General features: G+C 40.5%; 1 protein-coding gene across 10 annotated transcripts in view; it reads right to left on the bottom strand.

Moving 5' to 3' along the window:
• The window catches only part of ESCO1 (establishment of sister chromatid cohesion N-acetyltransferase 1), a 65,882-nt gene extending 53,204 nt beyond the window's left edge, over positions 1-12,678 (bottom strand). For 7 of the 10 annotated variants that reach the window (XR_012157246.1, XM_073331413.1, XM_073331418.1 and 4 more), the window contains exons 1-4: positions 6,804-9,082; positions 6,039-6,150; positions 2,803-2,869; positions 2-113 (exon numbers count right to left, since the gene is read on the bottom strand). Coding sequence is in view for 9 of the 10 variants with exons in the window: in XM_073331413.1 (XP_073187514.1) it covers positions 2-113; positions 2,803-2,869; positions 6,039-6,150; positions 6,804-8,882 (2,370 nt within the window). In the remaining variant the exon portion in view is untranslated. The other 3 variants (XM_073331416.1, XM_073331415.1, XM_073331414.1) reach the window with 3 other exon arrangements.
• Between the last annotated feature and the right edge of the window lie 589 nt (positions 12,679-13,267).

Below are 13,267 nucleotides of genomic sequence, written 5' to 3'. Positions count from 1 at the left end.
CTATGATCAGCTGTTTGTCATCTTTTCCTGCTTCTCTTAGTTTTTGAATATGCTGCTCTGATGACAGGAAGCTACTGCACCTTGGTGCTAATGAATGGTTTGGCAAAGGGACCCTTTAAACAAACATATTTCCTGTCAGAAGAGGCTGACAAATCCTGCTCAGTTTATACAATTTAATAAGGCCCTTCTGACTAGATATTTTCAAAAATGCATCTATAAATGTAAATCCATTTTAAATAAATTTAAATCCCAAAGTAAGAACTAAAAGCATATGTGTTTTAGTTTACAATTTTGATACATTCAAAACTATAGCCAAGATGAACAAAAAAGTGCATCATTTGTGATTATCATAAATTATAAACTATATAGCTAGTGGGAAGAAATAATGAATGACTGGGCAATTTACTTATCACATAACATAACCATTCAACTAGTATAGACACAGTGGTTTATTTACATCTCTCTCAAGATCATTTTCTTGTTTGCTCAGCTACGATTCCTCAGTATTTTCATTGACTTCTGGTAACGTAGATACATGATTTTTAAATGATGCTACTGTGTGTCTTGTATACATAGAGTTGGAGGCATGTCAGATTCTTTTCTTAAAAATAAATAATGAAGGCAGTTACTGTAATCTTCCCTCTGACTTTCACTTTACAAACAAATTATGGTCAGAGTTAGCAGTGGCCCAATATCACCAGGAGAGGAGCAGAACAGTGTCTGTCTAGACCACACCATTCCAGTCCCTTAAGGAAGAGAATTCCTTCCCCCACACCTTTGAAAAGGACCTGTGCACAGGCTATGTATACACATCCTGTGGCTCTACTTTTCTCAAAATGTTTTTAAAAGGCACTTTCCCACTGCATGGAGAAGAGAAGCCAACTTGGTACTGCCAACCTCAGAGGCAGATCAAAGTTCTTCCTGCTTCCACTTTCCCTCAAACAATACAGCCAACAGGAAATAGAAAAGGGATTGTTACCAACTAACACTTCCCCACAGAGCTCTAGGGAACTTTTTCCAAAAGGAGACAGCAGTAGAATTTAGAATGAGAGGCTCCTAGAGGTCACTAAAAACTCTCTCGCACAATAAAAATAAAATAATTTATTTTAACACCACCACAAGCACCTCTATTTGGCAATTACTAATCCTAACTTTTTTGCAAAGCAGAGATCAGACAGAGCAACATATTCTTATTAAGAAGATGCTAATAGTTGCCACAGTCTATTGCAGTAGATGAATTATAAGCTTTTACATACATTGAAATTTTTGCTCTACAAGTTGTATCTAAAGAAGTGTTGGCATGCCAGACTTAAGACATCAATTCATGTCTTTCACTTGATTCACCATTTCTTCTGACACGTTAATTACTGGAAATAATTATGTTTAAAGAGTGATCTTTCCTACTACATCTTTTCTTCTTGGGCCTAAAGTGAAATTATACCACGTGACATTTTTATGTCAATCATGTCTCTAATAGGATTATAGGAGCAGTATCTGGGACATATGTTAAGAAAGCACTTATGTAAACAAAAGTATCTAAAATAGCAAAGGGAGCACAGATTTATTAGCCGAGAAATCTTTTTTCAAGCTTGCAACAATATGAACATCCTCTATTTCCAGACAGAAAACTTAGCTTAGGTAAAATTGAATATAAGACCACACTCACATCAGCAACTAAGAGCAACAATCTTTATAAAACTCTCGAAACTAAGGCAAAAAAAGTTCAAGATTAAATTTGCAAGGAACTCAAACATTTAGAACTTATATCTGCCCACTTATCAGTCCCAACCTCACTTCTTTGTTCTTTTTATGGCTTTTTTGACAGTGGTGTTATTTTTGGATCAAGAAAATTTTCTAAAGGTTAAGAAGTCCTCAACCTCTGGGTTAATTTTGAAAAGCCACTGTATTTGTCCAGCTTGTAGGTGAAGACTGAAAATTTGAACTACAGAGCAGTGCTTTATAATTGGTTTCATGTCTTCATTATGAACATGATACTTTATGTCTAATGACACTAAGATCACTGATTAGGATGTGGAATAATAGTGTCCATTACTTTGACCTGTTAAGCATCTCTGTACATTGTTTTCAATGTGTTATTTGTCTAATCAGACCTCATTAAGAGTGTCGAATGGCAATCAGGAGAGAGTGTATGACAGAATGGCCAGAATTGGCACAGCCGCTATGTCATTAAAAGTGAAGCATTCTACTTTGTGTTGTTGCAAATGAGGAAAAAAAAAATTATGGATAAGGCAGCCTGAATTTCTGATTTTCTCAGGGCCCCACTGTGCAGCTAGATTTAAGGTAGATTGGGGCACAAAAAACCTAAACATTTCCATTAAAAAATGTGTACTATTACAAAATTTTTGTAACTGAAAGATTACAGGAACCTTCCTCCTCATCCTCCTCTGAATAATAAACTTCATTTTAGTCATCATCTATTTTCGAGTCTCAGGTTAGGATCGGGCAAAAAGCAAAGCAAAATGTTAAGTATTTTTTAGCTCTGCTAATTACCACTTTTTCAGAAAAAGGTGCGACTCACATTGCAGCCAGGCTGTATGATAATTTATTTTTACCAAAGCTGAAGTTAGTGCTTTTTCCACTGACAACCTTGTTTGGTAAACTGGATAACACAGAAGTTGGTCTCTTATAGAAAGGATGAGACACCAATTTTTGTTTTTACATGGAAGTTTAGGATGGCAGTGGAAAAGAGGGACAAAAAAATTGGTCTTATAATGGCAACTTTACCTAAGGAGGGGCTACTGTCATTCCATAAGTATATTAAAGAATAAAAAGGTACTATACCTCTTCTCACTAGTCTCAGATGTCTGATTTGTGAATAAAGTGCGCACCAACTGCTTGGGAGCCGAACCTGCAGTTAATCAAGGATGGTCATTTAATTATAAAATTTCTCTTAATAGAAAAAGCAAACTTAGCTAAACAAATGGCAAAACAGGTTAACTTCACTACAGCAAAAAGAGATATTGAAGACCATGTTATACAAGCTGTACTTTATCTGTACAGAAAAAAAACAAACCCTGTAATGAAATGGTGCAAATTTAGTGCAGGATTCTGATATTTCTCCACACCAAATTTTTTAAACTTACCTTACATTAAAAATTATACATATCCACTGTTGCTGAACATGGTTCTCTCTCAATAGCCAAGGAGGAAACTAAAAATCAGATTAATTCTGCTGCTCAACCTGCTCAAGTTGACATCAATTGGGTACTGCTATGTACAGCAGCAGAGCCATAAATACGATCCTTGACTTGCTCAGTAGTAGGGTAGGGGAAATAGACACAGTTAGGAAATGCAATTGGGGGGCAAAAGGGGTGGGGGAACGACGGACGGACTTTTTTTTTTTTTTTTTAAACTCCCAGCAACAGTAAAGGCTCCTACTGCATACTCTTACTGTATGTGGCACTTCAAAAAGCTGGAGCTGCATTGAAATGAAGAATTGCACAAGTGTCATCTTTTAGTAAACGGTGAGTCCTGCTGATGAAACATTGCATAGGGCACCACAAGGCCAGGCACTATCACAACGAGATGGATAGAAGGCAAGAGCATGGCATGCCATCAGAGAGGAGTAAGAGATGTAGCAGTGATCTAGTAAGGATACTTATTAGTTTAGGACAGAGTTTGGTTCTTTTCCCCCTCGCCTCTCATGGTTCAAGAAGCGAAGGTTCACATTACACTGACCAAGGCTTGACAACTGGAACAGTGCTGACAGGTTTCTGAGAGAGGTGCGGTCAGCCCTCTTCAGACAGATGAATGGTTACAAGTTTGTGGGAATTTGGTGCAGAAGGGGGAGATAAAAAGGAGGAACTCTAGTTCCTTTTTGAGATGGGATGCATACAAATAAATGAAGAGGGTGAAAGCGAGAAGAGGAGATGTATACTGTTAGAAATAAGGTGGTGGTAAACAAAAGACATGGATAAATGTCTTTGAGAGTAAGGGAACCCAGAAAAAAAAAAAGCAAATGTGAGGAAACAGAAGAATCATTGTTTAATTTGTCAAGAAGAAAGTAGTAAGGAGAACTGTACAAGTTGCCAATTCAATTAATATTTCTAGTCAGATGGATCATCCAAAGTTTACTCAACTCCATGCTCCAGACTGGAAAACACTTACTAGCCCAGAGTGTAAAGGAAGCTTTCCTGGGCAAGTGCCATCAACCGCTAGAAAATCCACACAAATTTAGAAAGTTTCTAACCCTAATGTTTTTGAAGATGGTTCCAAGATCAAACTAATAGGAAGATGCACTGCATTGGTTTCTTAAGAGGGCAGAAGGACAACGCCACACCTCTGCTGCTGCTCAGCTCTTCCACAAGAGGCGGCAAAGGAAAGACTGACCAAAGTATTGTTTTCTTTGTCTTCTTGTTCTCCTGATCTGGAGAAGAGTCACTGTGCAAGCATCCATGATCTGCAGAAACTGCCTGCATCCATGTAGTCACTTTGCAGTGTACGTCAGGGATGCCAACCGATACAAACAGAGAGAGGGCCTTTCCCTAGTTTAACTCAGTGCATGCCCATTCTCTTCCCACGTTGTTGCCACAGACTTGGTGGACTGCGAACAGATGGCAATCGTGTTGCCATTGCCCAACACAAAGCTTCATTTAATCCATGAACAGAGGTTTCAAGACAGTTTTCCTTCTAGTTAGGCTGCCCTCCCACGTTGAAGAGGGTCGCCTGCTCTGAGCTGTCCGGTTATTTATTATTTTTTTTAAACGTTGCCAGATAACCACCTTTCACACCACTACTTTTGGCAGAAAGTTGTCATTGCCATTTTTCAGATCCCAGAAAATGGAAGCAAAATGAAGAAGTCAGGTCAGTTTCATTCTACTACAACGTGGGAAAGCTATGAGGGAGACAGGCACTAAGGAAGGGGAGTCTAAATATGGAGTCTAGAGGAAGGGCAGAGCAGCATAAACACTCCCTTGCATCAGCCAAAAAGCTGAGCATGGGGTTGAATAGCAGACAGTCCCTCCCCTCAGCACATCAGTCCAGAGGAAGGGAGGGTGTACACTAATGAGAACCCTCACCCTTTTAGCAGCCAGAAGACTCTGATACAAAAGGAGAACACAGAGTATGCAGCTCCTCTTCCAGCAGCCAGAGAAGGCAGAGTTTCAAGTTTATCAGACATCTACCAGCCAGAAGCTGACAGGAAAGACAGAACCATTGAACAGAGTCCAGGGATCAACATCCTAGAAGAAATTCAAGCATACTTCCTTTTATCAGCTGCTGCAGGGGAGCAAGGCTTTTCACCTGAGCATTGCCCCACTTTTTGTATCATTCCACAATCAGATGAATAAGTCTCCTTACTATTAGGTACCTGGTAAAAATTCCAAGTCCTGCGTGTAGATGTAGGAAGGTGGGAGAGAAAGAATGGGTGATGAGATAAATAAGGAGAATAGTGTTGAGAGAGTTTGTGGATGGAGAAGAAAGTAGAGAATATTTGGGTGGGGCGGGGGGGAGGGGGCACACCACAAGAGAAAACAGACACCAATAACAACTCACAAGCCATGATCAGTTACTGGACAAAGTTGAGAAGACAGGAAGGAAAAGGTGGTAAAAGCAAAAAGGATGAAATAAGTCAAGCTGGTAGACTAGTACTCAATTAACATCTGATTTTACTGACAATCATATTATATCTGATTAATATTTTTCGGTATTCAACTGGTTCTTGTAACTGGCCAAATACTATTCTAATATATTTGATTAATTCCACCAGTAATAATGTAATATAGCCAAAAACATTAGGTATCAACAAGTGCTGTGGGTGTATTACATTTAAACCAAGTACATAACTTTTATTCTTTTACATTACTGGGGATGTGGCTCTGGAGGGCATGGTTGCCAGATACCACATTTTTCACCTTGATTAGGCTTAGTTCTAGGACTACCAGGTAAGTTTTCATGCCCTGCTGACACCAATAAATTTTGTAAAACCTTCCCAATTGAAAAGGAAGAAGAGGATTCCTTCATCCCCACCCTTAACAGACCTCTCAGAGTGCACAGAATTTACAGTTTAGATTTTTTACCTTGAGATTCACTCTCTATCTCCTTTTTGGCTTGCTTAGGTGGTGGTGGTGCTGCTGTAGTACTTTTCACTGGAGTGCTTTCTGGACTTGTATCCAAATGCAAGTTAAAACTCTGAACAACACAATAGAACAGATGATAGATCAAAGTCAAACAGCTCCATCTCTCTCTCCAAGTTCTGTCCCCATTTCATTATCTTATGAGTAAAAACCATTATTGAGTTCCTACAAGATCAGTTTAGCACTTTTTCCAGTTCTCTTTAAGACTTTGCTTAGTGAACGGATAAGCAACCCCATGTATATATTTGTGGCACTATCTGACGCAGCAAAATTTTGCTACATTACATATTCAGTGCATATGGATGCTTATTTGGAAAGAATACGGTTATTACATGTACTCCTATGTTCTTAGAACATTACATTTAAACAAACCTGATCATAAGTAGTATTTTGTTCTCCCATTTCCCTTAATGTACACTTTCAACACAAGATAGTTATGGTATTTTAATTAATCAACCATGACATTTTGATTTGTTGTGCTATGCACTTGAGTTATTGGAGGAGAATTTTATTTTTTAAATAGATTTGTTTTAATAGGAGAAGAACAAGTCAACTCAAAAGCAGATTAAGGTTCCTATACTGAAATGTTTTAGTTGCACAAAATGTTACTGACAAAGCTAGTTACACGAGCACAGATAGCACCGTCAGGTACTAGAACAAATTTAGAAAAGTATCCTCCCACCACATTCCATAAATAAAAAGAATTACCTCATCTAGCCTTGGCTCAGGAACATGTTTTGTCCGATTATCCAACAAACCATTTTCAGCAACTTTTTTTGTTGATTGCTTTGTTTCTGGTGTCACATCTTTAGCTCTGACCGTTTCAGAAGAAACTGCTCCCAATTTCTCCTGTATATGAGTTGCACTTTTAGTCTCACATGGCTTTGACACAGACAATTTATCTTGGGCCTTTGAAAGCTGTATTTCTGCACCCATTGCTTGACTTGACTCTGGAACTTTAGTTTTCGTTTCTAACAAATCCAGCTTTGGAACACTTGCAGAGTTTAATTTATTTTGATGTATATTATTAGCTTTCGTTAGTTTAATTTTGGTCCACTTAGAGTTTTTGTTTGAAGGAGTATTTCTGCCATTCAGAACACATTTGACAGGTATTCCTTTTTTGCTGGGGAAAAAACGCTTGCACTGAGTGCTCTCATTTGATTCCTTCTGAGTAAGCATTACAGTCTGTGACAGCTGTGTGTCTGCATGTTTCTCTTCTCCTTTTTTATATTCAGTGTTGGGAGAATCTCTTTTCACCTCTACTGTATCTGACTCAATTTCACCTGCAATTTCCTCACAGAGTTCAAGAATGCTTACCCGTTTGGACTTCACAACATTCTCTGGATGATTGACTAGATCTATTTCATTTACAGGTGGCTGTGAAACTCTCTTTGCTTTTCCACTGCTTTTCACATTCTGATGCACTGGTTGTTTTTCCTTATTTATTGTCACAGAAGTTGGTTGAAGAGGACTTACCATTTCTACTTTTTTACGACCAAGAAATAATCCTGAGCCTTGCAGGCTATGTTGAGAACTGTTAGAATCATTAGTTTTATGATCCGTTTTACATTTTTTCTCTGGTAGAGAGCTGGTTATTCCTACAGTTATTTCTTCATCTCCACTTATAAAATTTGATTTTGTTTTCTTATTTTTCTGTTCAGTTTTCTGTTTAAGAGGTTTGACTGTTTCAACTCTAGTACCCTGAATACATCCTTTTGTCTGAGTGCCCTGTTGCACTTCTGAAGCCTTTCCTCCTTTAATTTCACTATTACAAAGGGATCTTGCTGACGTATCTGATAACTGCTGCAATCTACGTGATCGCCTGGTTAGTTGCTCATCTGGGATAATGATGTGTCTTGGCTTAGGAATGTCTTGTGCTGACTTTTTCTGGGACACTTCCTTATTTTTTGTGGCTTTTGGCTGCTGTTGTGTGTCTTTGACAGTTATTTTATTGTTTGTGCCTGATGATCTTGTCATCATGCGCGTTCCTAATTCAGGTTCACGTTTGTTGTCACTGAAAGATTTAATCAATTGCTGTTCAGCATCTTGAGAAGTTGACTTTTTTGCAAGATTCTTTTTAGGACTCTGAACTTGTATCCCTAAATTTTTATCAGTAATTTTTACAACTTTAGTACTTGTAGAAGAATTACTTTCTGTAGAATTTCCATTAACAGATTTCCTATCCACATGTATGTTCCTAAGTGTAGTTTCATTTAAAGTTTTTACAGACTGCCTAATACTTTGAGGTTTTGATGAATTCTTTTTAATATCTGAAGTTGACTTTAATTGCTGTTGTCTCTTGCTTTCAACTGAAACTTTGGTTTGTAAAGCACATCTGTCCTTCCCTTCAGGACCTCTTTTGGAGGAAGTCTTTGCCGATTTCAAGAAATTAGTATGGTTTATTTTTGAAGATCTGGAGGGTGTTTTTGTAGTAGGTACCCTACTTAATGATTTTAGGGACGATTTTTTCATAGATACTGTTTTACTAGATCTTTTCTTTAACTGAAGTTCACTCTGCTTGGAATGTTTCTGCACTAGTTTAGAATGGGAGGACCGCCTAGCACAATTATTGATGGCTTTATTTATCACTGACCTGTTAGGTTTGACCGAGTTTTTAAGCACTGCTTTCTTCTGCATTGCACTTTTATTTGGCTTGGATTTATTTAAGACATGTTTTGTGGCTGACACCTCTCTTTCTTTCTTTGTTGATGATTTGCTGTTCTTATCTAGCTTCCGACGTTTAGCAGAAGGTTCTGCTATTGCAGGCTTCCTTTTTTGGGCTGCCATTTCTGCAAAACAATAATTGAACCAAATTTCTACAAACTTTTTCAGCTACTTCTATTGCTAATGTACATTATTAGTCATATTATACAAAAGGAGACATACTGGATTATTAATTTTGTCTATTTACTACCAGTGTGTACTAGTCACGATCAGAAAGCAAAATCTGTTAAGCCATTTTAAGTTTAATATACTACATGTATTTTACTTACAGGTATTTTATAAGAAGCGATCGATGTTTCAGAAAAAAGTAACTTATCAAGCTGTGCCAAAAGCATTCCTTATAAATTTGGTTGTAGTCAAGGCTTTACATATCACCTATAAAGAATAAAACATTTATGGAGATATTTAGATCCAGTATGTTTATTCTGTTAATTTTTACCTTCTATTTCTCGAACTCTGAATTCAGGCATACAGCTCCTGACCACCTATATTACATTTTTTCATTCTTTCAAATAATAATACTTAGCTTTAAAGTATGAGAGTCTCAGGCAAAAGTGACGTGAACTTTATGCAACCCTCCCTATTCTGTCTTTATGACAGAATTTTATATCAGGACCCTTCAGTTACAGTTGTAGCTCTGCATTACATTAGCCAAAGCCCTAAGGAGCAGAGGACTGGACAGGGCCCTTTTTGGAGCCCCATTAGTACCATAGTCAGATGCCACTGTTAAGCAACACTATATGCTCTCATATGTATCGCTCCCAGAGGCTAATGATGCACTTCTTTGTACTCCCAACCTCCGAAATGTTATAGCATCAGACAAGCCCTCTAACAAAAAGACAGTGATGAACAGTACTTTTATATTAGAAGCTGAAAACAGTCCCTTTATTTTTCTAGTTACTCTAACAGCCACCAAAGAATACATCTTATATTTTCAAGCTTTTAATATTTTTTTGCCATTTTCCTATTTAACACTTTCTCTTGTATTTCCAATGGTGCAAAAATGAATGTAGTTGTTTAAGAACCTATATGGTTATTTAAGAAAAAGTTTCTAGCCCTTATGCATTCTTCCAAAAGCAAACAGAAGGCAAACTGGAAGGAAATATTCTATCACAGCCTTCAAACAAAGGGGTCTGCTGCTTTTCCTGCACCTCATAGCATTGTCAGCAATAGTAGACAAATTAACAAAATTCTGGTTAGTTCCACTGCTGCTATTAAGAGTCCCCAAGTTGTCAAGAATTGTTACTACTCATGCTGCTCAGGAAACCTATAAGTACCAACCAGAAAACCATGGAAGAAAAGTGGATACCAAAACCCTCCTCCAGGGGGAGAGAGGTTAAGGTCCAACCTGAGACACTTACTAACCCAAGCCCAATATGAAACATGGAGCTTCTGAGAAGATGACAGGGACAACACCTGGACAGAAAACCTGGAACTAGCAAGTAATGGGGCCTCTCACCAGGAAGTTGCTCCTGAGCCATGTTAGTACAGCCTCTCACCATTGATTTTCAAATCTACATCTGACTAGTATGTTTAAGTTCTCCAACAAGCAGGCTTCTGTTACTCTTTAGGCACAGTCTTATTATGCAAAGATATATTTTTTTCTACATCCACTTAAGTAACGATCACTCAGGAAAAAGTGTTTTTTCAGTTAGTTAAGGCAGAACAATCTCAGATAATTTTACAGTATTGTTCTGGGTAACAATTCTGGGCACTGAAAGATACTTTTAGGTCTTCAGTCAACTTAAAATTTTTAAATTTTAAATAAATATTCAACTACCATTGGTTTCCAATATCAGACTGCTATAACAGTTCAAGTTTTTTTTGCATCAACAAGCTGACAGCAAAGTATTTCTATAGCCCCATGACAAAACTGTCACTGCAACCTCAAAGATCTATAAAACTAAAACAAGTTAAGGCCAGAAAGGAACATTAGATCATCTAGTTTTACCTTCCATATAATATAGGCCATTGGAATTTCCTTCATTTATTGAGACAAATAACTGTTTGTTTGGCTAAAGCATATCTTCCAGTTTATTAGAAAATATAAAAGTTTGTGTCAGGTCCCAATTTACGTTTTCTAATTAAGTTAGAATTTTTCAGACTGTGAAAACAAGCTTCCCACTCTATCAAGTTTAAAAATGATTTATTAAAAAGTCAGTCCGTCAGGCTAACCAACTGATCTCTATTTAAGCAAATTCTAGCTTCTCTACTTTAATCCAGCAATTCGTTGGCTCTATATTGCCCACTGACTTTGATGGAATCTGCCTCCACACACAAGTTGCAGGATTGGGTCCCCAACCTCTGGAACAGAATTTAGAATCCAGATTGTGAATATAATTATTTATAAGATTGTTAGCACTTCTCCCAATTAACTCCATAATTTAAAAAAAAAAAAAAAATCAAGTAGTTTCTGACGACACAGATGACAGAAGCAGCTATGTGGACAAGATTTACCTCCAAGACTTTCATCTTTCCTTACACTAACCAGTAGGGAAGCTATGATTCCTGCTAGTAAGAAATTTGACTATCAAGTGCCATACCACACAAGCTTATGTATAGATCCTTGCATTAGCTTGTAAAAAACTATTTTGTTTGCTAATAAATGTAACCTACAGGCCTGTTACACCATCACAAAGTGTTCAAATGTTGATCTGCATAAGGTAAGCAGTATGCCCTTTGCACTGTCTGTGGCATTTTTAAAGGCTAGTCATAGTGGTCTTGATTTTTTTCCCAGCAATACATAGAGCAGAGAGAAGTCCACTGCCACTTCTGTTCCCCAGATGAGTTACATGGAGGAGAGATTTATCAGTGGAGACAAAGAGCATCCAATTCAAGTGCCACCCTCCTCCACACACAGCTGCTGCGGTTTAACTCCTCCCTTCGGTCTGATTTCAGTCGAGCAGCACGAGGAGCTTTCTGGACATGCAGACAGGGCCCAGTCTCTGCCCCGAGGAGTTGGCAGTCTAAGACCTTGCAGACGTTGGAGGAAGCGGGAGAGTGGATAAGGGCTGACAGCTGTAGGTTGATCAACGGTCCTGGCTCAGGACAGTGAGGGAAAACACCCGCCTCCCTCACAGCTGGCTGCGGGCTGTGGGTCGGATTCAGCGGGGTCGGGGCCCAAGCTACGGGACAAGGGACTGGAGTCACCCGCCGCTGACACGGAAATCATTCGCGGCCTGCAGACTTTGCACCCCGCCCCCAGGGGGACACCCCACGGCGGAGGGCGCAAAGCCCGGTCCAGGGCCCCGAGCCTCAGCGACTCCCAGTAACAGCCGGGGCGTCTCCTCATACTCCGCAGACGCGCCGCGGGGGAGCGGCCGTTTGGGGCCGAGGGGGTCGCGCGCCAGGGGCATCTTCCTTCCCCCACCACAGTCACTGCGCCTGGGAACCAGAGGAGGCAGCAGCAGCAGCCGGGACGTAGGCGCTGGGGGAAGTGGCGCGATCACGAAGGAAGGGACCGCGGCCGCCCAGCCTCTGGCGGGGAGGCCGGGCTGGCGCCCCGCGGTCACTTACCTCAGCGAGTCTCCTCCGGTGCGCGCTCGCGGCACGAGCCGCTCTCTCCTGGCTGTTCTGGGGAGCGGGGGCAGGGGGGCGCGAGCTCGAGGGGGGACGGGGACAGAGAAGCTCGCGCAGGCTGGGTGAGTGGCGCGAGGTCACTGTCGCTCGCGCACCTTTCCCATATCACCCAGAAGCCTGCAGCCTCTCTGGAGAGCAGAAGCAAGTGGATGGAATCTCTTCACATCCGGGCACCGAGACAACGCTGCCACTGCCCCGCCCCGATTTATGACGGTTCCCAGTCTGCGACGCTTTGTTGTTGTTTCTCTCTGATCCCGAATCCGGAAACCGCTTCCCGGCACAACGTAACTTCCGTCGGTGGCTGTTAGATGCGAGTCCTACTACTGCTAACGAGACGGCTCCGGAACTGGAAGGCGGGAAGGGAGGGCTGGGTGTAGTCAGAGCGGCCCCTGGCGGCCGGAACGGGGACCGACCCAGTTCCCTGTCTGCTTTGGGGCTGTCTGAGGGAGGGTTTTGTCTGACAGAGGCAGCTATTACTCCCACCCCTTGTCCCGATTTTTCACACTTGCTGTCTGGTCACCCTAGTGCCAACTGCCCTTCTCATAACAGAAACGGACACATCCAAGGATGTTAAAAGGCAGCAATACTAATTCACTTCGCAACTCCTTTTCCCCTTTACACTGGCAGAAGCCTCCCCCATGATTCGTGGCCATGCCTTCCAGTCAATGGCACCCACTTGTAGCTCTGGGACTTCCAGTCCTGTCCTCTTTACACTTCTTTTGGAAGAGCCTTTCTAGCCTAACCTCGGTCCCCGGCGCCCTTTTTTGCTGTCCTCTTGCCAATTTTTGTTGGATATATTCCTGGAGATTTCGTCACATGTAGGGCCACCCCAAACTATTCTGGGGCCCTATGCAGCCCCCTCCCCACAC

The sequence above is a fragment of the Lepidochelys kempii genome, chromosome 2 (assembly GCF_965140265.1).
Source record: "Lepidochelys kempii isolate rLepKem1 chromosome 2, rLepKem1.hap2, whole genome shotgun sequence".
Classification (NCBI taxonomy): Eukaryota; Metazoa; Chordata; order Testudines; family Cheloniidae; genus Lepidochelys; species Lepidochelys kempii.
Note: the sequence above shows the minus strand (reverse complement) of the source record. Positions and strands in the feature narration are given on the sequence as shown.